We start from the raw sequence: 25,577 nt of genomic DNA on the forward strand, positions 1-25,577 counted from the left end.
CATTTGGATGGGAGCACCAAGTAGGCTCCCCCCAAGGGGATTTTGTTCTCATGGCTGTTATTATTCACCAAAACCAGCACAGCAGATTTTGAAGTAGTGCTTCCTAGGCTGATTTCCAGGAGCATCTGCCGATTTGATGAAGAATCTGATGCCATGAAAGCACAGCCAGTGATGACTCACTGCACACTGTTGTTGTCGTTGTTGTTGTTGAGTGTTTGCTGAGTGCAGCAGCTCTTTCTGGCACGGATGCTCTCAGCCTGGGACCAGAAGCCAGGCGGTACCAGGAGAGACGCAGCAGGGAAAGGGTCTAGTTTTTGGCATGTCTCTTGGTTCTACCTTCTGTCCTTGGCTTCCTACTCTTCTCCTGGTGCCTAAAACCTTCCCAAGGACATGTTTCGAGAAGCAGCTGAGCCAGACACACACAATCCCCTGTCATCTTGGGATCTGCCCAGGGAAGATCAGAATGATGAAAATAATGAAGGATGGAGCTTGTCCTTTTCTCTTCCTGGTCTCTCCTATTTTCTGAAACCTGAATACTGAGGAATCACAGCCTTTAAGGCACAAGAAGAAAATCGAGATACCACAGAGGAACCATTTGTTTCCATCATGTTTTCAACTGAGTCCTTCTTCCTCTTAGCTGGGATTCCAGGGCACTCTCCGAGACCCTGTTCTCTAAAGCCATACTCCTCCCAGACAAAGGAAGAGCCCTCCACCTCCAGAGCTCACTCGATTACCCACTTTTTATCCAAATTTAGGCCACATCCTATCTTGTTACATAATCCCACTCTGGTTTGGTACCCCGTTGAGCCCCGATGTGCAACTGCCCGTGTTTTCTTACATTCCCACCTCCTGCTCCCTATGCCTGTCATTCTCTGTCACCTCCCTGGCCCTTTCACTCCTGTCCCCATCACCTCTACTTCCTTCACTTCCTTCTCCATTTGCCTCACCGACCATTTTCCTGCTTCCTTTTCCATCTTCCCTTCCTCCCTGTTCCTTCACTTCCCTCCACTGACTTTTCTTTTTGTCCTTCTCAGCCAGTTAGCTATGATGTCTTCAAGCTGTTCATGAGAACATACCTGGAGGTAGAACTTCCTCAGCCCCTGAGCACACACCTCTTCCTGGCCTTCAGCCAGAAGCCCAGACATGAAACTCCTGACCACCCAAAGGAGGGAGCCAGCAGCAGCGAGCCCAGTGGCCCAGGTACATGGACCAGTTTTCCCCAAGGTGGGAGGATGTGAAGTAGCTCCGAAGACCTTGTCACAAACACAAATCTGTATTTCGAGAGGGTGTCCTGTGCATAGTAACTTCCCCGTGGGGTGAGAATGAGGATCAAGGGACCAGGACTCCTTTCTTATAGGACCTTACAGGAAGTCCTGTTTGATGACTCCCTTGTTAAGAGGAATAAAGATGAGAATAATTCCTGCCCCTCAGGATCGGAGGGTAGGATGGGGGGAAGAGAGAACACAGACTAACAAGTGGCAGTAGGAAAAAAGCCCTCAGCAAAGATTCTAGTTTATAAATGGAGCATATTCAGCCCATGTCCAGGTAGGACTAGAGTAGGAAGGAGAAGGCATGGCTACTATCTTCCTGGAGCTTGGGCTGCAAGAGGGGAGACAGCCCACCCCAATCAGTGAGCATGAACCAAACTGAAAGTGACCCAGGAACAGAGACAGAACCTGAATGAACATTTCACGTGGGAAGGTCCCCTACCTCTCTGTACGAAGCTGGAAGGCATAAGGTGACCTTTAACTCTTTTTGTTTCCCAGATTCTAATGTACAGAATGCAGATAATGCTGCTAAAGCAGACGAGGCCTGTGCCCCTGATACTGGTGAGTCTTTGGAATATAAGATTTGGGGAAGAAATGGGGAATACTCATCCTTGGGGAGAGCAAGGATACCTAACTGCCAATTTTTGTCTCCACACAATTGTATAACTAAAACAGATCTTTCCTTATGATGCCTTCAGAACCTTCATCTCTGGGGCTCTTGCCATCTGAATGTTCTAGTATTCCAAGATTAGGTAAAGGTCTTGCTTCACTTGTCCTGGAACAAATGTTTACCTCTGACAGGTCTGCCTGCCCAGAGACAGCAAGCATTCTCAGGAGAAGGGTGGGTGTGCTTTCCTGGGTGTGCACACACACAGGGTTGGCTCAAAGGCTGAGATACAGATGATTCTATCAATGGATGGATGAAGAGGGTATAGCAAGAGTGAAAGTATGCCCTGATTGACTTTTTATATTTTTAATTTTTTATTGTGGGTTGTTCAAAACATTACAAATTTCTTGACATATCATATTCCACACTTTGATTCAAGTGGGTTATGAACTCCCACCTTCACCCCATACACAGATTGCAGAATCACATCAGTTACATATCCATTGATTTACATATTGCCATACTAGTGTCTGTTGTGCTCCGCTGCCTTTCCCATCCTCCACCCTCCCCCCTCCCCACCTCTCCCCTCCCCTCCCCTCCTCTCTCTCTACCCCCTCCACTGTATAACCCTGAGGGTCTCCTTCCATTACCATGCAATTTCCCTTCTCTCTCCCTTTCCCTCCCACCTCTCATCCCTGTTAAATGTTAATCTTCTTCTCCTGCTCTTCGTCCCTACTCTGATCTTAGTTACTCTCCTTATATCAAAGAAGACATTTGGCATTTGTTTTTTAGGGATTGGCTAGCTTCACTTAGCATAATCTGCTCTAATGCCATCCATTTCCCTGTAAATTCTATGATTTTGTCATTTTTTAATGCAGAGTAATACTCCATTGTGTATAAATGCCACATTTTTTTTATCCATTCGTCTATTGAAGGGCATCTAGGTTGGTTCCACAGTCTTGCTATTGTGAACTGTGCTGCTATGAACATCGATGTAGCAGTGTCCCTGTAGCATGCTCTTTTTAGGTCTTTAGGGAATAGACCAAGAAGGGGAATAGCTGGGTCAAATGGTGGCTCCATTCCCAGCTTTCCAAGAAATCTCCATACTGCTTTCCAAATTGGCGGCACCAATTTGCAGTCCCACCAGCAATGAACAAGTGTACCCTTTTCCCCACATCCTCGCCAGCACTTGTTGTTGTTTGACTTCATAATGGCTGCCAATCTTACTGGAGTGAGATGGTATCTTAGGGTGGTTTTGATTTGCATTTCTCTGACAGCTAGAGATGGTGAGCATTTTTTCATGTACTTGTTGATTGACTGTATGTCCTCCTCTGAGAAGTGTCTGTTCAGGTCCTTGGCCCATTTGTTGATTGGGTTGTTTGTTCTCTTATTGTCTAATTTTTTGAGTTCTTTGTATACTCTGGATATTAGGGCTCTATCTGAAGTGTGAGGAGTAAAGATTTGTTCCCAGGGTGTAGGCTCCCTATTTACCTCTCTTATTGTTTCTTTTGCTGAGAAAAAACTTTTTAGTTTGAGTAAGTCCCATTTGTTGATTCTAGTTATTAACTTTTGTGCTATGGGTGTCCTATTGAGGAATTTGGAGCCCGACCCCACAGTATGTAGATCGTAGCCAACGTTTTCTTCTATCAGACGGCGCGTCTCTGATTTGATATCAAGCTCCTTGATCCATTTTGAATTCACTTTTGTGCATGGCGAGAGAAAGGGATTCAGTTTCATTTTGTTGCATATGGATTTCCAGTTTTCCCAGCACCATTTGTTGAAGATGCTATCCTTCCTCCATTGCATGCTTTTAGCCCCTTTATCAAATATAAGATAGTTGTAGTTTTGTGGATTGGTTTCTGTGTCCTCTATTCTGTACCATTGGTCCACCCGCCTGTTTTGGTACCAGTACCATGCTGTTTTTGTTACTATTGCTCTGTAGTATAGTTTGAAGTCTGGTATCGCTATACCACCTGATTCACACTTCCTGCTTAGCATTGTTTTTGCTATTCTGGGTCTTTTATTTTTCCATATGAATTTCATGATTGCTTTCTCTATTTCTACAAGAAATGCCGTTGGGATTTTGATTGGCATTGCATTAAACCTATAGAGAACTTTTGGTAATATCGCCATTTTGATGATGTTAGTTCTGCCTATCCATGAACAGGGTATATTTTTCCATCTTCTAAGATCTTCTTCTATTTCTCTCTTTAGGGTTCTGTAGTTTTCATTGTATAAGTCTTTCACCTCTTTTGTTAGGTTGATTCCCAAGTATTTTATTTTTTTTGAAGATATTTTGAATGGAGTGGTTGTCCTCACTTCCATTTCAGAGGATTTGTCGCTGATATACAGGAATGCCTTTGATTTATGCGTGTTGATTTTATATCCTGCCACTTTGCTGAATTCATTTATTAGCTCTAATAGTTTCTTTGTAGAGCCTTTTGGGTCTGCTAGGTATAGAATCATATCATCTGCAAATAGTGATAATTTAAGTTCTTCTTTTCCTATTTTTATGCCTTTAATTTCTTTCATCTGTCTAATTGCTCTGGCCAGTGTTCCGAGAACTATGTTGAAGAGAAGTGGAGAGAGAGGGCATCCCTGTCTTGTTCCAGATTTTAGAGGGAATGCCTTCAGTTTTTCTCCATTCAGAATGATGCTAGCCTGAGGCTTAGCATAGATTGCTTTTACAATATTGAGGTATGTTCCTGTTATCCCTAGTTTTTCTAGAGTTTTGAACATAAAGGGATGCTGTACTTTGTCGAATGCTTTTTCTGCATCTATTGAGATGATCATATGGTTCTTATTTTTAAGTCTATTGATGTGGTGAATAACATTTATTGATTTCCGTATATTGAACCAGCCTTGCATCCCAGGGATGAATCCTACTTGATCATGGTGTACAATTTTTTTGATATGTTTTTGTATCCGATTCACCAGAATTTTATTGAGGATTTTTGCATCTAGGTTCATTAGAGATATTGGTCTGTAGTTTTCTTTCTTTGAAGTGTCTTTGTCTGGTTTAGGTATCAGGGTGATGTTGGCCTCATAGAATGAATTTGGAAGTTCTCCCTCCTTTTCTATTTCCTGAAGTAGCTTGAAAAGTATTGGTATTAGTTCTTCTTTAAAGGTTTTGTAAAGTTCTGCTGTATACCCATCCAGTCCTGGGCTTTTCTTAGTTGGTAGTCTTTTTATGGTTTCTTCTATTTCCTCAATTGATATTGGTCTGTTTAGGTTTTCTATATCCTCCTGACTCAATCTGGGCAGATCATATGACTTAAGAAATTTATCTATGCCTTCACTATCTTCTAATTTATTGGAGTATAAGGATTCAAAATAGTTTTTGATTATCTTCTGTATTTCTGAAGTGTCTGTTGTGATATTGCCTTTTTCATCCCGTATGCTAGTAATTTGAGTTCTCTCTCTTCTTCTCTTCGCTAGCATCGTTAAGGGTCTGTCGATTTTGTTTATTTTTTCAAAGAACCAACTTTTAGTTTTGTCAATTTTTTCAATTGTTACTTTTGTTTCGATTTCATTAATTTCAGCTCTGATTTTAATTATTTCTTGCCTTCTACTTCTTTTGCTGTTGTTTTGCTCTTCTTTTTCAAGGATTTTGAGATGAAGTATAAGATCATTTATTTGTTGGTTTTTTCTTTTTTTAAGGAATGAACTCCAAGCAATGAATTTTCCTCTTAGAACTGCTTTCAATGTGTCCCATAGATTCCGATATGTTGTGTCTGTGTTTTCATTTATCTCTAAGAATTTTTTAATTTCCTCCTTGATGTCTTCTATAACCCATTGATCATTCAGTAACCTATTGTTCATTCTCCAAGTGATGTATGCTTTTTCCTTCCTTCTTTTATCGTTGATTTTCAGTTTCATTCCATTATGATCAGATAAGATGCATGGTATTCTCTCTATTCCTTTATATTGTCTAAGAGTTGCCCTGTGACATAATATATGATCTATTTTTGAGAAGGATCCATGTGCTGCTGAGAAAAAAGTGTAACTGCTTGATGTTGGGTGGTATACTCTATATATGTCAATTAGGTCTAGGTTATTAATAGTGTTATTGAGTTCTATAGTTTCCTTATTCAACTTTTGTTTGGAAGATCTGTCCAGTGGCGAGAGAGGTGTGTTGAAGTCTCCCATGATAATGGTATGGTGGTCTATTAGACTCTTGAACTTGAGAAGAGTTTGTTTGACGAACATAGCTGCACCATTGTTTGGGGCATAAATATTTATGATTGTTATGTCTTGTTGGTGTATGGTTCCCTTAAGCAGTATGTAGTGTCCCTCTTTATCCCTTTTGATTAACTTTGGCTTGAAATCTATTTTATTTGATATGAGTATGGACACTCCTGCTTGTTTCCGAAGTCCATATGAGTGATATGATTTTTCCCAACCTTTCACCTTCAGCCTATGTATGTCTTTTCCTATCAAATGCGTCTCCTGTAGGCAGCATATTGTTGGGTCTTGTTTTGTGATCCATTCTACTAGCCTGTGTCTCTTAATTGGTGAGTTTAAGCCATTAACATTTAGGGTTATTATTGAGATATGGGTTGTTCTTCCAGCCATATTTGTTTATTTCTGTTACTAAACATGGTTTGTTTTCCTCTTTGATTATTCCCCCCCCCCTTTACTGTCCTACCTCCCACTGTTGGTTTTCATTGTTATTTTCCATTTCCTCTTCCTGTAATGCTTTGGCGAGGATGTTTTGAAGAGATGGTTTTCTAGCTGCGAATTCTTTAAACTTTTGTTTATCGTGGAAGGTTTTAATTTCATCTTCCATCCTGAAGCTTAATTTCGCTGGATACACAATTCTTGGTTGGAACCCATTTTCTTTCAGTGTTTGAAATATGTTATTCCAGGATCTTCTAGCTTTCAGAGTCTGTGTTGAAAGATCAGCTGTTATCCTGATTGGCTTACCCCTAAATGTAATCTGCTTCCTTTCTCTTGTAGCTTTTAAAATTCTCTCCTTATTCTGTATGTTGGGCATCTTCATTATAATGTGTCTAGGTGTGGATCTCTTATGATTTTGCACATTCGGCGTCCTGTAGGCTTCTAGGATTTGGGATTCTGTCTCATTCTTCAAGTCTGGGAAGTTTTCTCGTATTATTTCATTGAATAGACTGCTCATTCCTTTGGTTTGGAGCTCTGTACCTTCCTGTATCCCGATGACTCTTAAGTTTGGTCTCTTAATGTTATCCCATATTTCTTGGATGTTCTGCTCATGGTTTCTTAACAGTCTTGCTGAGCTGTCTATGTTCTTTTCCAGTTGAAATACTTTGTCTTCATTGTCTGATGTTCTATCTTCTAAGTGTTCTACTCTGGTGGTAGTATTCTCCATTGAGTTTTTAAGTTGGTTTATTGCTTCCTGCATTTCTAGGATTTCTGTTTGTTTGTTTTTTATAACCTCTATCTCCCTGTATAGTTGATCCTTTGTTTCCTGGATTTGTTTGCGTAATTCATTGTCGAAGTGATCTTTCATTGTCTGATTTTGCTGTTTAATGTCTTCCTTGATACTCCAGATCATCTGAAGCATGTATATCCTGAATTCTTTATCTGACATTCCATCTGCTGCAGCTGTTACCTCTTCTAAAGTTGCGTTGACCTGCATTGCTTGTGGTCCTTTCTTTCCTTGTCTTTTCATACTGCTTGTGTATCTTTCCTGCAGGTGCGGGCAGCGGCTCTGCTCTCTCCTTATTCCAATTGGGGTGTCATGGCTACCACGCCGGCAGGTCACTGGGCCTGTTCTGGGCGCTGGCGGCGGCTCTGTTCTGCCGCTACTCCAATTGGGGTGACAAGTGTACCACGCCGGCAGGCCACCGGGCCTGATCCGCCGGTCGGTTGCAGGTTTGCCTACCCTGCAGGCGCGGGCGGCTGCTCTACTCTGCCCCTACTCCAAATGGGGTGACGTGTCTGTCGTACCGGCAGGCCACTGGGCCTGTCCCGCTGGTCGGTCGCAGATCTGCCCACCTTTCGGGCACAGGTGGAGGCTCTGCTCTGCCCCTACTCCAATTGGGGTGTCGTGACTACCCCGCCTGCAGGATGCTGGGCCTGTTCCTGGCACGGGCGGCGACTCTGCTCTGCCCCTACTCCAATTAGGGTGGTGTGTGTACCACGCCGGCAGGCTCCTGGGCCTGATCTGCCGGTCTGTTGCAGGTCTGCCTACCTTGGAGGCGCGGGCGGCGGATCTGCCCTGCCCCTCCTACCACGCCTGCGGACCCCTGGGCCTGATCTGCAGGTTGGTCACAGGTCTGCTCACCCTGTGGGCACGGGTGGCGGTTCCGCTCCGCCCCCACTCCAATTGGGGTCACGAGACCACCACACCGGCAGGGCCTGATCCGGGCGTGGGAGAAGGATCTGCTCTGCCCCTACTCAAGTTGGGGTGACGTGTGTACCACACTGGCAGGCCACTGGGCCTGACCCGCCAGGCTGTCACAGGTCTGTTTACCTTGCAAGCGCGAACGGCGGCTCTGCCCTGCCCCTCCTACCACGCCCATGTACCACTGGGTCGCGGGTCTGCCCACCTTGCGGGTGCGGGTGGCGGCTCCGCTCTGCCCCCTCTCCAATTGGGGTCACACGGTCACCACGCTGGCGAGCCGCTGGGCCTGCTCCGGGCGCTGGCGGCGGCCCGTCTCCTCCCCTCTGGCTCGACGACAAATTGAGGAGACTCGGGTGTCTGTGCCTCACCCCCCCTACCAGGAGACCAACTGTTTATGTTGCCGCTGGTATTGATGAAGTTCTCTCCTCCGCCGCTTTCTGATGACATCAGATCTCTGCCATGTTGGTATCCTATGCGAATGGCAGCATTTCGTTCCCCTTGCCGGGCAACCAAAGCAATGGGTGAGTCCTGACCGGCCCTCAGCAGGACCCGGACCGAGAAGCAGTTTCCGCGGGCTCCTAGCCCCGGGCCAGGGAAGTTCCGGGAGCCGGAACTCGGCCGCTCTGTGCTCGGTGTAAGCTCCTATAAGTGTAGGCTCCAAGAAGCAGTCCCCGCAGGCCCAGTTCCGGGAGCCGGAATTCGGCCGCTTAGTGCTTGGTGTATGCTCTGATAGGAGCAGGGTCCAAGAAGCAGCCTCCGCAGGCTCTGCAGCCCTGGGCCAGGGCGGTTCCGGGACGGTTCCAGGAGCCGGAACTCGGCCGCCCCGCGCTCGGTGTTCGCTCCGATAAGATCAGGTTCTAAGAAGCACCCAGGCACTGAACCCTAGCAATCTGTCTGCAAGCCGCAGGCGAATTGCAGCCTGAAATTACCTGTTCTGTGGCTGAATGAGCTGCGGTCAGTCGAAAACAGGTATGGTGACGTCAGCTTTCCAACATGGTGGCTGCTGGCCTCCTCTGTGGTCTGACCGGTGTGGAGAACCGAGATGGACCGCTTCCTTCCCCCGTCTCGAACCCAGAATTCAGCCCTGAGTACGGTGCTTGCACGGCTGGCAGAAACTGCAGCGCTGTATCCCTGCGTCGCTATCTCCTCGTTTCCCAGCGCACGCTGCAGACCCTGATTGACTTTTTAAAAAATATTTTTTTCGTTGTAGATGGACACAATACCTTTGTTTTATTTATTTATTTTTATATGGTGCTGAGGATTGAACCCAGTGCCTCATACGTGCGAGACAAGCGCTCTGCCACTGAGCCACAACCCCAGCCCACGATTGACTTTTGACAATAAATAATTTACATATTTGGTTATATAAATTGGAGAGTTGCTAATGAATTTAACAAGAGGAAGCCAGCTACAATTGTTTTGAAGATATATTTGCCATGTACCTTTTTATTACATATTCCTCTAACCATCATAATCATACTTCACACATGAGGAACAGAGGCTCTAAGAGATTATATATGACAAGATTATATATGACACTTGTCTAAACTCAAAGTCCCTGCTCTCTTTCCCTCACAGAGAGAGGAAGCAGTGGTTTCTCTTGAGGTGCCTAATGGTTTACTGCTATGTAAAGGTGCCATTTTGGTTAGTTCCTGAAAGAATGATGAAGGCTATATGCTTAATGGGGCTATTGTAGTGCCTGCTGTTCATAGGCCCTCCCCTGGGCTGTGACAGATGTGGAATCTTCCTTGATACACTTATCAATAGAAAGCCACTTCTCTGTGCTATTAACAGGCCCAGACCCAAGGCAAGAAGCTCCTGAGAAAACTGGAAGAAGCAAAGATTACCATCTGTGACTTCCGTCCTCATGTCCAATACAAATTTCCTGATCATTTTCAACCTAAGTTTTATCAGGCAATAGAGCATATTGGTCAAGAATCTGGACTTCAGAGTCAGACTGCCTGTGTTTGATTCCCAGCTCTGACATTACCTAACTCTGTAACTAGGGGGCATGTTTGAACAATGTCCTTATGCTTAGGTGTCCCGTTTGTAAAATGAAATGATAATATGAATTTATATGCAGATTAAGTGAGTTAGATATGTGAATGCTTTGAACAGTGCCTGACACATATAACATTAGTCTTCAGTTCAACAGTATTAGCCATTATGATTCAGGCTGCCTCTATTCTTAACTCATCATGGTCTGCCAAACTCTCCTTCAGTATGCACCCTCAGTCTGCCGGTGTGTCAGCTGGGAATCCTGTTTTCATGGACTCTTTCTCCCAGGTTGCTCCTGAAGCTTCAAATATAAACCTAAGAGAGTTGAACCTTGTTTGCTATAGATTTTATTTTATAGAAAATACAGGTACATGATGGTGAACTCAAGCACTTGGGATGTGCCTAGGGAATAAGAATGTGGTTTTATTATATTTTTCATATGTCTACATATATGTGTGTATATATATATGTGTGTGTGTGTGTGTGTGTGTGTGTGTGTTGCATGCAAGACAGATAAGAGATACTACAACTGAAGGAGAAAGAGAACCAATTGTAACAGAGATCCAGGAATATAGTTTCCTTAAGTGGACACTAAATATAGTTTTAGTCTTTATTCCAGTCATACCTAAAAGGAAAACTATAAGGATTATGGAATTTTCATTGTTACACTAAAGGAGAGATGAGATTTTTAAAACTTCACTATGGATGGGAGCAGAGCATGGTTTGTAAAGGAGAGTGGCCTCTGCGATTGTATGCTTTGTAAATTGCAGGCTGCTCATGGAGCCCCAGAGAGCAAGGATGAAGAGCATGAGTGTTTCCTGATGCCTTTGGGGACCACAATAGAACAAGACCTTATAAAAGTGTAGTCTCAAACATGCCTGCTCAGCACTCCACCACCCATGCTTAGGCCAAAGACCCTTGATAAATGGACTTAAGACATAAATAAGTCTTACTTGGAATAGAGAAGACATATTCTGACATAAATAATCCTCATAGTAAGAAAAAAGGGAAAAACTTCTAGAAGTTTCGGGATTTTAAACTCCTAAAAAGAAAAACAATAGTGAGAAACACCCTGCCCCAAACTCTTAGTCCAAGTATCTGGTACCTCAAGAGGAATAAGGGAGAAAATACATTTCATTCTTGAAGTTTGGAATTTTCTGGGCAAGGTATGTTTTAGTGGCTGAAGATTTTGAGGTATCAAGGAAGAACTTATAGCAGAGAAGCCATTATGTGATATTTGAGAAAAGATAGTGGATAACCATAATGGAAGTTGGCTGATTTATGGACCCACCATGCTTATTTTAAATAGCTACATCATTATAGAGCTAAAAGAGAAACTTCCAAAGATTTCTCCTGGAGAAGTGATTTGTGATGTGCCATTTTCCTTGCTTATGGAGAAAATCATGTGGTCAAATCATGAAAGGCCAATTATTTGATTCTTGATCCAGGGGGAATGTATAACATTGTGTTTTGTTGTTTTCTTCTTTTTTTCTGAGACTTGAGGTTTAAAAGAGAAAATCCTTTTTCTGCTAGGCCCCCTTCAATAGATGTCTTAATTAAATGCCCCTGTTCTTCAGAAACAAGAATCAGGGCCAGGCAGATGCCGCACAGAGGGCCTCTGCCAGCAGGGAGGAGCCAAGTCCTGGAATCACCAGAGATTAGACCATCTGTTGAAAATCCCAGCCCCTTCCTGGTTCCCAGGAAGAAGCCAGAGGAAGAAACTAGATTCTCGTTTGCTATGACCTCTCACCTATCAGATCAGTCTGCAAGCTCAGGTCTAGCACAACCCTCTTTAGGTTATTCATTCCAGAGCTAGTGAGTGCATGTTTGTCTCCATAAGGCACTTAGGATGGCTTGAGTGCCAGAAAATTTTTTGAATACAATGTTAAGTGAAAAACAAATCTGTGAAAGATGGAGTCCAGTCATTGGCTCAATCTGTCATTGTCATGATGTCAGCTCAGGAAGGACCTGGGCAAAATGAAGAGCTATAGTTTCCTGGGTTGTATTTAGTTTCTTATGCTATTGAGATATTTCAGCAATTCAGAATGTTGAAGTCTCAGGGAAAGCCCTATTTTGGAGAGTTTCTGTTCTATTGTTTTTAGTTTTCCTCAATTATAAAAATAGTTTACTTACATTATAGAAAATTTGAAGAGTATGAAAAAAGAAAAGAGAACAACAAAGATCAGTGATTGTTAGAGGTTGGAGAGGAAGGGATAAACAGGGAAAGCACAAAGGAATTTTAAGGCAGTGAAACTATCCCATATGATGTGACAACGTGACAATACATGTCATTACACATTTATCTAAATCCACAGCATGTACAACAACAGGAGTGAACCCTAATGTAAACAAACTATAGATTTCAGATGATAATGATGTGTCAATATAGGTTCATCGACAAATGTTCCATCCACTCTGGTGAGGGACCTGGATACATGGGAGGGAGGCTACACATGTGTGGGAGCAGGGAGTGTGCAAAGAATTTCTGTACCTTCCTCAATTTCACTGTGAACTGAAGCTTCTCTTAAAATTTGTCTTAAAAATAAACGAAAAGAAGCAACAAAAATACAATGATACAATTATGTGTGTGTGTGTGTGTGTGTGATTTCCTTGTAGGATTTTTCCACTTATTTTTTTACAGAATCAAGATCAGACTGTGTATATAATTTTGGATCAAGATTTGTTTTTCACTTAACATTGTATTCAAAAAATTTTCTGGCACTCAAGACTTAAGAGAAGCATCAGTTTTAATGCAAGCCTCTCCTCTGATAGATGAAGATAGCAAGGTTGGCTGTAGGGAGTAAGCTTATTTGTGCAAGATCATACAAAAGTTAGCAGAAATGCAGTACAAGTATCCCTGTCCTGCTTCCTGCCTGGTTCTCTTTTCACTATGTTACATCTCCAAATGGAAGGAAATAAATAATACAGAGACTAGGGAAGAAAGTGGAACCAGGCAGGGCCACCCAAGAACCTTCACATGAAAGGATTTATGATGGCACCAGGAAAGAACCTCTGTGATCTGGAAAAGGACATTGACTGTTTTTTACTGGTGGGACCTGAGGGATGTATTCAGGTGGACATAGGTTAGGGATATTTCATATAAGGTGACATAAGGAGGAAGGAGAGCAATGGGACAGTGTCACAGCATCTCCATACAGGAGTGAACACTAAACTCAATGAAAATGAGAACAATGGCTCAAGATCCACACATAGCTCTAGTGATGCAAGGATCTTCAGGAAAGGCTGTAATCAAGTTAAAAAAAAAAAGTTTTATTAAAGTAAAATTGGCATAAAATAAATTGCACATGTATATATATTGCACATGAATAAACTGACACGTATTGTAAAAATCAGTACAATCATCAATATAATGAATATATCCATGATCTCCAAAAGTTTTCTTTATAATTCCTTTCTCCCACCCTCCCACCTCTGATCTGCTCTCTGCCACTGTGTTTTAGATTGCATCATCTGGATTTTATATAAAGTGAATTCTATACCATGTACTTTTGTTGGTCTGCCTTGTTTCACTCAGCATAATAATTTAGAGCTTTATCCATTTGTGTGTATGAATATTTTAGTTGCTAACTAGTACTCTAGCATATAGATGTTCCACAATTTGTTAATCCACTCATCTATGGATGGACATTTTTCTTTCTTATTACATATAAAATTGTTATGAATATTCTTGTACAAGTCTTTGTTAGGACAACTTTCATTTTTCTTGGGTAAATAGCAAGCAATAGAATGAATGGTATAATATAGTAGGTACTGGTGTACATTTAACTTTATAGAAAACTTTCAGACTCTTTCCAAAATGGTCAAACCATTTTGAATATCTAATAGCCATATGTGAGAATTTCTGTTGCTCCATATCCTCAACAGCCAATGACAGTCTTTTTATTTTTAGTTATTTCTATGCATGTGGTGGTATCTCATGGTGGTTTTTGTTTACATTTCCCTATTGACCAATGATGTTGCACATCCCTTCATATGTTTAATTGCCGGCTGTATATCTTCTTTAATAAAGTGTTCAAATCTTTTCCCCATTTTTAAATTGGGCTGCATTATATCTTCCAGGTATACAAGTCTGTAAGGTAGAAGTTTTAAAAGAGCATTATATCAAGCTGGTGGTTCTAAAGTTGTATGGTAATTTTAGGCTTAAAAAGAAAAACACGTTGGAGATTTATATCATTTGTGTTCTATAACTGGACTTGTTATCCATAAGATATGTAAAGTTCTATGTTACTTTTTACACTGAGATACAATTTGAATGTATTTTTAAGTTAATGAGAGCCTAATCTGTGTGAAGATTTTATTGCAAAACACAAAAGTACATTACTACTTTTCTACAAAAGGTTAAAAGCTTTCAGCTTTTCTTTAATTCATGTTTTAGGTGTGATATTATATTGTGTTAGCTAATATTCATGTGAACTTGAGCAACAATTTATGTAGGCTCTGTAAAATGATGTTTGAAAAGCAAAGATCAGTGATCAGTTTCAGAACTACAGTACTTAAGATTTATGAAGAGCCCTGCCTTACTTGAGATAAGGCTCTGTCCCATCTCACTACATTTGAAAGTGACTATGGAAGAAGTAGGCCAGATTTCAGTACATTTAAAGTTGTGTCCAAAAGTTGGTTTTTGTCACGATTACCAGGATCTCAAACAGGGAATTACGATGTATAACCCTGCCAGAATTCAAGGTAGCTATTATATAAGCTAAATGTTTTTACTCTTGATAATTTTATTTTGTAGTTTTCTTATAAATGATTTAGGATTGCCTGTTAATGTTTTAAAGAGGTACTGCTTTAAGAACACAACCTGGGTCAACATAAGGAGTTATCACCTACAGGATAGAGAGACATTAAAGCCCAGTGCTCTTAATATAAGGCTGTTAACTTATTTGCTGGATGTTTAAGATTAAGTTTTAAAATTAAAGTTAAATTTAAAGGGACAAGAAAACCAATATTTGGCTCTTGCCCTCTAAGTCAGTCTGAATCAGGGAATAGGGGACTTCTCCGAAGAGCTTTGCAACTCTAGGCCACATAACCTCCCGATCAGGGAGATTAATGAGACCAGTGGAGGACAGAAAGCCAATCAGTGCATTTGCTGTGAAGAGGAGGGTCATCACAAAAGGGAGACATCCCTGATGCTTCCAAGGGAAGCCACATGGTCAAGCAAGGCCTGGACCCATCCTAGCGCAATGGCACTAGCAGAACTGAGAAGCTGCTGTGAAGTTCCCCGAGGACTCCCAGGGAAGCTCAGCTGACTGTTAACAATAGATAAAAACAAAAGTCAGTTTGACTTGCTTCATCTTAAACACTTAGCAAAGACAGTCAAAGCCAAAACACAGCTATCCCTGGGCATTTTAAATAATAATAATAGTTAAATGTAACTTCCAAAAATAAGTAAACTGGAGGCTACAAAAGAGATTCTCAGACAGGAATGCTTGATATCTATCAAAAGGAACTGCCAGAGTAGTTTTTAGTTTAAGGCCTTTATTTCTACCCTACACAGGTAGGCTTAGTGTTTGCAAGTATGGTTATCCAGCCCTAAGTAACAGAATTAAAGATTTCTCTATTAGACACAGAGGTCATACTAGTAAAAGGATTTTGCAAGATCAGATGACATTAAATTATTAAACTATATCTTAAGGGAAAGGACATCTGTAACCCTAAAAGTTAAATGTTGTGTTTACAACCCTGACATTTCTGGCAATGTGACAAATATCCTTAAAGATTTACATGCTCAGATAGAAGCCATGTCCTCAGCAACTTTGTCATGGAAACAATATCTTATCTCCTAGTTCTTGGTACTTCCTGGTGGAAAACATTGTTAGTCTTTGTCTTTGCCATCATACTCATTGGCATATTCCTGTGCTATGGCATTTACTGCTGCATCAATATGGTTCCAGTACTAATGAATTCTTGTTTCTCTTAGACCATCCATCACTCAAATGGCCCTCCAGACTATTACTTCTCAATCAGACTTCTATCATGGACCACTCAATAGACCTGATTTTTAAAGGGGGACTCCAAACTGCTTGCCCCACATCGTCCCTTTTCAGCCTGAAGAAGCCAGAGAGATTCTCTTCGCCCCCCCCCCTTCCTTACAGCAGTAAGGAGTTCCCAAATTAGAGGGGGGAATGAAGCCAGATTTAAAGTTAGGTAGTCAGTGTAGTTAGATAAATCGGGTCTAATGCTGAGTGAAATCTAAAATGGAGGCCATGCTGGCAATGATTCCAGGAAACGCAGGACAACTCATGGAATGTTATTGGGTCCCCTTCTTCCTCCGGGAGAAGTCTTTTCTGCTGTCCTTTAATAAACTTCTAATTTCTACTCTGAAAAAAAAAAAAAAAAAATTGGGCTGCATTGAGTTTTAAGAGTTCTTTACATATTGTGGATACAAGTTCTTTACCAGGTATTGTGACTTGCTAATATTTCCTCCCTCTCAGTGACTTGTCTTCTCATTCTCTGTCTTTGAAGGAAAAATAGTTAATTTTTATGAAACCCAATTCATAATTTTCTGTCTTTTATGAATTGAGCTTCTGGTGTCATATCTTAGAAATCTTTCCCTACCTCAAGATCAAAAAGAACTAACATTTAACATAACGGGGCTTCCAATCCTTGAACATAACCTATCTCCTTATTTCTTTTGGTCTCATTTAATTTCTTGGCTTCATTTTGCTAGAACTGTATTAAGAACTTTGTACTTATGTTCATTGATATGCATGTTCTTTTCTTGTATCCTCTTCAATTTTGGCTTTAGAATAATGCTGGTCTAATAAAGTGGGTAGAATTTCTACCTCTTAAATTTTCTAGGAGAATTTCTGTAGAATCCATGTTATTCCTTCTCTAAATGTTAGGTACTATATATTTTTGCATTTTGACAGATTTGTTTTGGGGTATAATTAGGTTACTTGAAAATAATTTGGTTGGGGAGGTCTAGCTTTTAAGTTTCTTGGGCAGAAACAGAAAGGCCAATATTGCTTCACTATTAAGGAAAAACTCTTGAGTCCTCTGCTGATGATTTGGGGGTTACAGGGATTATCTACCTAGATGACGGGAATAGACATTATTCCTGATTCTCCTTGCATTGCAGAGCTTGTTTTTCTAATCCTGGTTCTTTCCCCTCCTCAGGTAGCTAGCGAGCTTCCTCACACCATAGCGCTAACTACCACTCAGCTGAAAAAATTGAGAGTAACAATGCTGTTCTACAAAGGGGACCTTCTATATATGTCTGAAATTCTCTCTTGTGAAGTTTCCTCTGCTCCAACGCTCTGCTGTATGACCTCTGCCACTTTGGGCTCCCCATTCTCCCAACCCCATCTCAGCTCAGAGAGACAGCCAGGTCTGCCTGGGTTTCCCCTCCCCTAGCACAGCCCAGGAATTCTTTCCAAATAGTAAGATGTGACAATTGTAGGGCTCATTTCATTTGTTTTCCATCTTCTCAGGAATCACTATTTGCTGTTACATGTTATTAATGCCCTAGGAATTATTGTTTCATGTTTTCTGTCCAATTTTTAGATGTTTCAGGTGGGACTTCTCCAGCAGGTATCACTATCAAGGCGGTCTGTGTGTGTGTGTGTGTGTGTGTGTGTGTGTGTGTCCATGTTAGTCAAAGTTGAAATCATTGATAACATTCTAATGGATGAATAATCTGAGGATATAGCAAAAACTTGGGGTATAAGTAACGACTCAGAACAAAGGACTTCTCTCATTTGTCTTCTACATTATTGCTATATTTTTCCATGACTTTTCCTTCACTGGTGGTTTTAATATTTCTGTTCATATATAATTTTATTATAATCCTCCCCTATCTCACTATCCCAGTTTTTATCTCATCCAGTTGTAGTTCCATCTCTACTTGCTCACCCCTGAGGCTTTCCACTCTAGTTTCATAAAGGTTGTATCTCTCTATACCTATTGAGGGTCCTGTCCAGTAGGAAATTATGTTCAAAGATCTGATCCCCTGAGACTTCAGAATGAAACATCCTTTCCTTATTTTGTAGCTGTTACAAGCTCCATCTTGGTCTCTTCCTGGAGTTCTTTATAGCACACAGAGTGCATCTGTCTCCCCTACTATGCCTTTGACTCCCTTCAGACTCACAGTCTAAGCCCCAAGTCCTGGTAGGCTTCCATCTAACACAGCTCTTCTGGCCTGAGATGGAACGTTGACCCCCATTGCTTGGCTCTTTGGTTCTCTGAATGAAGACAGTACAGGCCACATGGACATCTCCCACAGGTATCACTATCAAGGTGATCTCTCTCTCTCTCTTTCTGTGTGTGTGTGTGTGTGCATGCCTGTGTGCATCTTCAGCACTCATTACTTGCTAAAGTTGTATTTTTTGGTGGTTTTACGACACACAACATGTATTTCCCACTGCCAGTCTTCTTTTTCTTCCCTGGTTAATTGTTTTCTGGGATCTGTACGTCCTGCTGGGTATAAAGTGAATCATTTCTGATGGGTATCATTTCTGAAAGGCTGAGGAACAAGAGAAGACACTCAAGGTACCTCAAAAAGTAGAATTCACGTTGGATGAAGTGACACATGCCTGTAATCCCAGCGACTGGGAGGCTGAGCCAAGAGATCACAAGTTGGAGGCCATCCTCAGCAACTTATCAAGCCCCTGTCTCAAAATAAAAAGGGACTGGAGATGTAGTTCAGTGGTAAAGTGCCCCTGGGTTCAATTCCTAGTACCCTCCCCCAAAAAAGTAAAAAAAAAAAAAAAGAATTAACACAGTAAAATATAGCTGCTTGATTTTCTTATTAGTATTAGATCTTTTATTTCTGAACTAGAACACAGTATGGAGGAAACAAAGAATTCTAAGAGGAAAAATTTTAGAGGGAAAACTTACTGTATTCTTGGGTTACAATAAGTGTATTAGTCAGTTTTCCATTGCTGTGACAAAAATACCTGAGAAGAAAAACAAAAGAGGAAAGATTTATTTTGATCCACAGTTTCAGAGGTTTCAATCCATAGTTGCCTGGCCCTGTTGCTTTTGGGCCCATGGTGAGGTGGAACATCATCTCAGAGAAGAACTGGAACAGATGGCCTCACCTCCTTGAAGTGAGAAGTGAGGTTGGTGGATGAAATATAGTCCCCAAGGCATGACTCCCAAGGACTCACTCCTTGCAAAGAGGCTCCACCTCTTCCAGTTTCTGCCACCTTCCTTTCAATTATGAACCCACCAGTAGACTGACTAGTCCACTGATGGGATTAGAGCCTTCATGACCCAGTCACTGCCCCAAAGCCCCACCTGTTGACATTGCTGCATTGTGGACCAAGTCCTCAACACACGAGCCTTTGGGAGACATTCTAGATCCAAACTAACAATAAGTCACTTTCTACATTTTCTTTATTCAACTGATTAGGCTTGCAATTAGTCAGAGTTCTTCCTAGTTTCTGGAAATTATTCAATTGTCAGTTCTACCGTTCTCTATTGAGTATTCATCTCTTTGTCTTTAAATGAGTTTAAGAATAAAAGTATGAGTCTATTGGTGACTACTGATGACTTTCCATCTTGAAATGCCAAAATTATTTCTACAAGTTGAGTGTGTTCCCAAAAAGTAAACTAAATTACACTCACTTATAGACTATTAATATTATCAAGAGTCACTGTCATCTTTTCTGAAGATTTACCAAGAATAGATGGATTTCTTACGAGGAAATAAACTCTTAAAAGGGTCAGAGTAAAGTCCAGAGAGTATGACCTCCACTAACTGGATCTCTAGGACCACTGATTTGATCATGTTTATGTAACTCAAGCTTTTGAAGACACCAATATTAAATTCTCAACCTCTACCATGAAGAGACTGGGGAAACAAAGAGGGTTAGTACTAAATAGAAAGTGTCCTTGAATGCTCTCCTTTTTCCCATTGCAGACTTGAAAACGGTGGAGAAGCAAGCACCATCTAAAAACCAAGTGGCTGCAACCCCCCTGGGAGCACCAGCTGCTCCATCTTCAAGCCCAGAGTCCCCCGTAGTGTACCTGAAGGATGTGGTGTGTTACCTCTCCCTGCTGGAGACAGGGAGACCTCAAGATAAACTAGAGTGTAAGTATTCACCCTCTCAAGGGGGCTTTGGTTATTTCCTAGAGGAGGATCTGGGATCCTGTCAATCATTCTTTAACACACTGAAGATTGATCTAGGCTCATGGATATGGGTCCTACCTCTTTGGGGGAGGTTCCTCTGTCCTACTGCCAGCAGGGATAGGAACATTTCCTAAAACCCACCCTAAGACACAGTGTCACTTATATATAGGGTAGGAAGGGCATCTAAGTCGTTGGCTGTGAGAACAGAATTTGGAAAGGGGAGAAGGGCTCATCCAGGGGTCAAGACTCCTTTGCTTGGCTGCCAGGGCTTTCTGAAAGCCTCTAACTCAAAAGCTGCTGCCTCCTCTGATGGATTTTTCAAGGAAAAATCTTCAATATCTGACCTCCTTTCCTCCCCTAATTCATAAATAAGCCACTCTTTAACCATGAGGAATTTTTCCCCTCTCCCTTGGGCTCTAGAATCGACCTCTGTCATGGTAAGGTTTATTTCCATTTCTCCCCCACTCTCTACCCACAAGCTCTTTGGTCTCTGGAGAAAGGGGATTAATTAATTGGAATTGAACTTGATTTCATGGTGCTACAAAGATGGTTTCAAAAACAGATATTCACAAAGAGAGTAAGAGCTGGGGCAGAGAGAGCCTGCAGATTGAAGAGGACTCGGCCCAGGAGTTGTTTCACTGGCCTCTGGAGCCTGCGGGCATGCTTTTTAGATCGGGGGATGATGGGACCTTGTTAAAAAGTACCTATTGTCTTTGCTTCTCTTGGGACCTTAAGTAGACAGGAAGGAAAAAACATATACTTTATGGCAAATGTCGAAATTCCATTTAGTAATGAGACTAGCCAACCAAACTTAAACATTAGCACAGGAAGTCTGCCAAAGGTTAACCCTGCCAAAAACAAAATGAAACAGTTTGCTCATTAGCCCAGCTTAAAATCTCCCCCATAGGTTTGAGGTGTTAACAATTGCAAGTCTTAAGTGCTAATTTGGTAGCAAATGTAGCAGATTTCTGTTTTCTGCTGGCTAATGTTAAAAGTGAAATGTCAAATTATTTTCAACATTGAGCTGGATTTTGAGTTTTAGGCATTATGTTTATTAATAACCAAAGTAAATGTAGCAAATTCTTCATATTAGTAACTCTCAGTCTGAGTCTTGAAATGGCAATGTAAAGAAACTTCAAAGTTTCTATTATAAAAAATATTTTTTAAAAATATTTATTTTTTTAGTTGCAGTGGACACAATACCTTTATTTTATTTATTTATTTTTATGTGGTGCTGAGGATCAAACTCAGGGCCTTGCACATGCTAGATGAGTGTTCTACTGCTGAGCCACAACCCCAGCCCTATTATAAAAAATCTTGAAGATAGATATAGGTAAAGAGTAGTGAACACACACATAGGTCTTACTGAGCTCCAACAAGGATCAACTTCCAGTCGTTCTTGTTTTGTTAATACCTCCCAACCTTTCCCTTTGCTTCAAATTATTTCCAAGCAAATTTCTGGAATCATACAATTTCATCTGTAAATATTTCAGCATGTGCCTCTAAAATCAATGGTTCCTTCTTAAATAGAACCACATCACTATTATCACATCTAAAGACAATGATTCCTTGCTATTGTCAAGTATTCAGCCAGGATTCACATTTTCTGAATTATGTATGTATTTTTAATTGTTTCTTTGAATCCAAATCTAAAGAAAGTCCGTATGTTGCCATTGGTTATTATGTCTCTTTCTTCTCTTTTAATTCCTTGTTTCCCTCTCCATTTTGCCAATTTTTTTTCCTTGCAAATTTGGGTTATAGTAATTTGGCCACATATTCTGTAGAGTTTTTTTATTTTCATTTTTAATTTGAGGACATCAGTTCAAATCTTTCCCTAATTTTAGTGACTGAAAACAAGCTTTCTTTTAAAAAACCAAGCATGTGCCTTTTGGGAAGTAATAATCTGAAATCTCAACTATTGCCAATACAGTAATACTCTCATCCCTAAACACCTTATATTTGCTACTTAGTTTAAGTGCATTTTGTCATTTTCATCTCACAGAAACCCTAGAAGGTTGATAGGATTATTCTTGCTTTACATGTAAGCACAGGAAGGTTGAAAGACTTGCCCGATGGCCCATCACTGAAGGTGGGGCTGTTCCCTCAGCTCCTTCTAGTTCTATGGTTCATACCCAGTAGGACCCTAAAGAGGTGTTTGTTAGACAGTCACCTGGGCCCAGAGTCCAGCACAAGGTTAATGGGAAGCTCCATCCTTCTTCTGGAATTCGACCATCTGCTCAGGGAGTAAGCAGCATGCACTGCATGCCCCTGACCAGGACATTCTGACCAGGACAGAGGAGTCACAAAGAATCAGAAGCCCATGGTTCTACTTTCAAAGAACCTAGACTCCATCAGGTACACACCACCGAAAAAAAAGACAAAATGCAGGGACCTACTAAAACATCTAGAGGGCAACTCGGTGTGACCAGCACATATGAAGGGGTTATCTGAGAGCAGGGTCACCTGGGGGAGGTTCCACAGAGGAAGCAGGCATGATGAGGAGCTTAAAGAACAAGAGGAAGAAGAAAAACTGTTTAGCCCTGCTTACTTCAGAGGCACAGGGAGCCCATCTCTGTCCTTTGGGTGAATAAAATATAGGTTTCCAGGTTCTATAAGTGAACTTTTAGTCTTTAATTCAAATTTCCTTCCCAGATTTTCACATATATATGTAGACACAATACCTTTATTTGATTTTTTTCTATTTTTAATGTGGTACCGGAGATTAAACCCAGTACCTCAGGCATACTAGGCAAGCACTGTATCACTGAGCCACAACCCCAGCCCCCCAGATTTTCTTTATATACATCACCTCCCTACAGCTGGAACATAACTGAAGACATATGTTCCCAAATAATACCTTGACATTCAAAAACAAAACAGACATTCAGGTTGAGCATTCCTAACCTGAAAATCCAAAATCTAAGATGCTCCAACATCCAAAACATTTTGAGTCTCAATATTATGTTACAAGAGGAAAATTCCACACCTGGCCTCAGATGATAGGTCACAGTCAAAACACAAGTACACAAAAAAATTATATAACATTACTTTCAGGTGATGTATCATGAAATATGAATGAATTTTGTGTTTAAATTTGGGTTCTTTTCACAAAATATTTCGTTGTTAGTATACACATATTGTAATTAAAAAAAATCCCAAACCCAAACTTTTCTTGTCCCAAGCATGTCAGATAAGGAATCCTCAACCTTAAATAGCTTCTGGAGTAATATTTACCTTTTAAGATTGTTTCTGAGGATTAAGTAATAATGATAAAGTACATGTAACAGTACCTGGTTCATATTAAATGCAATATATAAATGTTCATTAATAAAATAAATAGCGCCCATTGAGCACATTCTAAGCACTGTCAATATGGTATATCAATTATATTCTAATCCTCAAAATAACTCTAGGAGGAAGAAATTACTATAATTCACATCTTACAAATAAGGAGACTGAGCCCAAAGATGTGATAACTGATTTGAAACTCCGGAAGTGGTGGGACACACCAGCATTTAAATCTTCTTAATTCTACATTCTTTTTAAGTACAGTGGAAACAAAGGCCATCTATAATTCTGATACCTCTGCCCCACAACCAGCTGGGCATCTGCTTTGAGTGGGTTCCAGTGATGCCGAGGGTGTGCATGCCCTTCAGAGGTCACATTTTGACCTGTATCTCATCAGCCACAGAGTTACTGCCCAGGCAGATCCAAACCCAAGTAGCTTGTTTCTCCTTCCTCATCTCCCCTATGTAAGAGAGCCAGACTGTGCACTTTGGAGGGTGGGTGAACTGACTACAACAGCTTCATCCAGTGATGGCCAGCCAGAACTGACCCAAAAAACTTGGTAGCACCAAAACCTCAGCCCATCCCAAGTTCCTGGAGGACACTTCAAGCCTGACCTCTGTGTTTCTTGCAGTCATGTTTCGTCTCTATGACTCAGATGAGAACGGACTCCTGGACCAAGTGGTAAGCTCTCACTCCAAATATCCCTGCTGGATCTGAGAAAGGGTGGGGTATCGGGGAGCAGGTGGAGGAAGAATCTGAAAATTCTCCATTCCATCTTTACGGGAATTACAGTGTCTTAATAATGGCGGCAGAAATCTGAGCAGAACCCCTGCCTTTTACTTCCAAAGAGCCAGCCTCGCAGAGGGTGAAGCCCAATTTATCTTTTCATTGCAGAAGCTTGGGATCGTAAAATCTCGGACTGCAGAGATGTTTTAGTATTTCATCTAATCTAACTTCTCCATTCACAAATTCCCCCTGAAATTTTCTGCAGCCAAGAGGAGCAGGCCAGTGAGGCAACAAGCCCAGGGCAAGAAGGAGAGGAAAGGAGGTGACCACTGGTGTGCTTTGCTGTCACCCTTGCTTTCCTCTCATTCCCCAGTGCTGAGAGCCTGGTTCTGCCTGCTCTGAGCACTTGATCCCATCCCACTGCACCTGAGAAAGGTTGTGACTCACCTCGCCCCTTCAGCAAGTGTCAGGGACAGCTCAGAGACCATAAAGTAAGAGAAAGAATAGAAAAGGAAGAAGGTAGAAAAGGAAGGAGGTTCACGACATCAGATAGACCCTATGGCCATGACTGACACCTCGAATCAGGGCCCAGTAATGGGAAGGCTGTGAGGTTGAAATGCAAGGGGCCGAGTCAGACCAGAGACAGGATGGAAGAGAACAAGTCCACCCGACCAACAGAATTATCTCCACTCCCTTGAAACCCAGGTGCCTGTGTGGGACTCCTCCAGCCACATGGCAGTGTTGTGGGTTGAGGCATTTGAGGGAACAACCAGACAGCTCCAGACTAGCAAGCATTTGGTCACTGAGTGTCCCGGATGTCAGGCAGTATTCTAAGCACTGGAGATACATCAATGTCTCTAACGGACAAAATTTCATCTCCTCGGGCAGCTTTCAGTCGGGTGCAAGCATTGACATTAAACAGCATAGGAAGGATCTGTGCTAAGAAAAAAAATAAAGGCAGGAGAGGAAGCTGATGGAGGGAGTTGCACCTTTGGCTAAGGTTGTCAAGGGGCCTTCCTGGGGAGGAGGTTCTGAACAGAGAATAGAGGAGGTGAGGGAGTCAGTCATGAGGCCATCTAGGTGGGGAGCCTCCAGGCAGAGGGGACAGCCAGCGCAAAAGTCCTGAGAGGTGCTTGGGTGTTAGAGGACTCACTGGAGGCCTGTGTGACTGGACCAGAGTGAGTGAACAGATGAGTCAGAGTAAGGAAGTAATAGAAGATAGGATCAGAGAAGATATGCAATGGTGCTGGGGGGACTTTACCAAGTGTA

At 41.6% G+C, this 25,577-nt stretch overlaps 1 protein-coding gene across 4 annotated transcripts in view; it reads left to right on the forward strand.

Annotated features, from left to right (window-relative positions):
- Positions 1–25,577, forward strand: part of Dgkg (diacylglycerol kinase gamma) — a 211,850-nt gene that overhangs the window by 50,220 nt on the left and 136,053 nt on the right. For 3 of the 4 annotated variants that reach the window (XM_058585080.1, XM_046462616.2, XM_058585082.1), the window contains exons 4-7: positions 1,035–1,200; positions 1,767–1,829; positions 20,085–20,255; positions 24,214–24,263. In XM_058585080.1, coding sequence (XP_058441063.1) covers positions 1,035–1,200; positions 1,767–1,829; positions 20,085–20,255; positions 24,214–24,263 — 450 coding nt within the window. The remainder of the gene's footprint in view (positions 1–1,034; positions 1,201–1,766; positions 1,830–20,084; positions 20,256–24,213; positions 24,264–25,577) is intronic. The other variant, XM_058585083.1, reaches the window with a different exon arrangement.

The sequence above is a fragment of the Marmota monax genome, unplaced genomic scaffold (assembly GCF_021218885.2).
Source record: "Marmota monax isolate L192 unplaced genomic scaffold, Marmota_monax_Labrador192_F-V1.1 WCK01_AAM20220418_F8-fsc00100, whole genome shotgun sequence".
NCBI classification, from domain to species: domain Eukaryota; kingdom Metazoa; phylum Chordata; class Mammalia; order Rodentia; family Sciuridae; genus Marmota; species Marmota monax.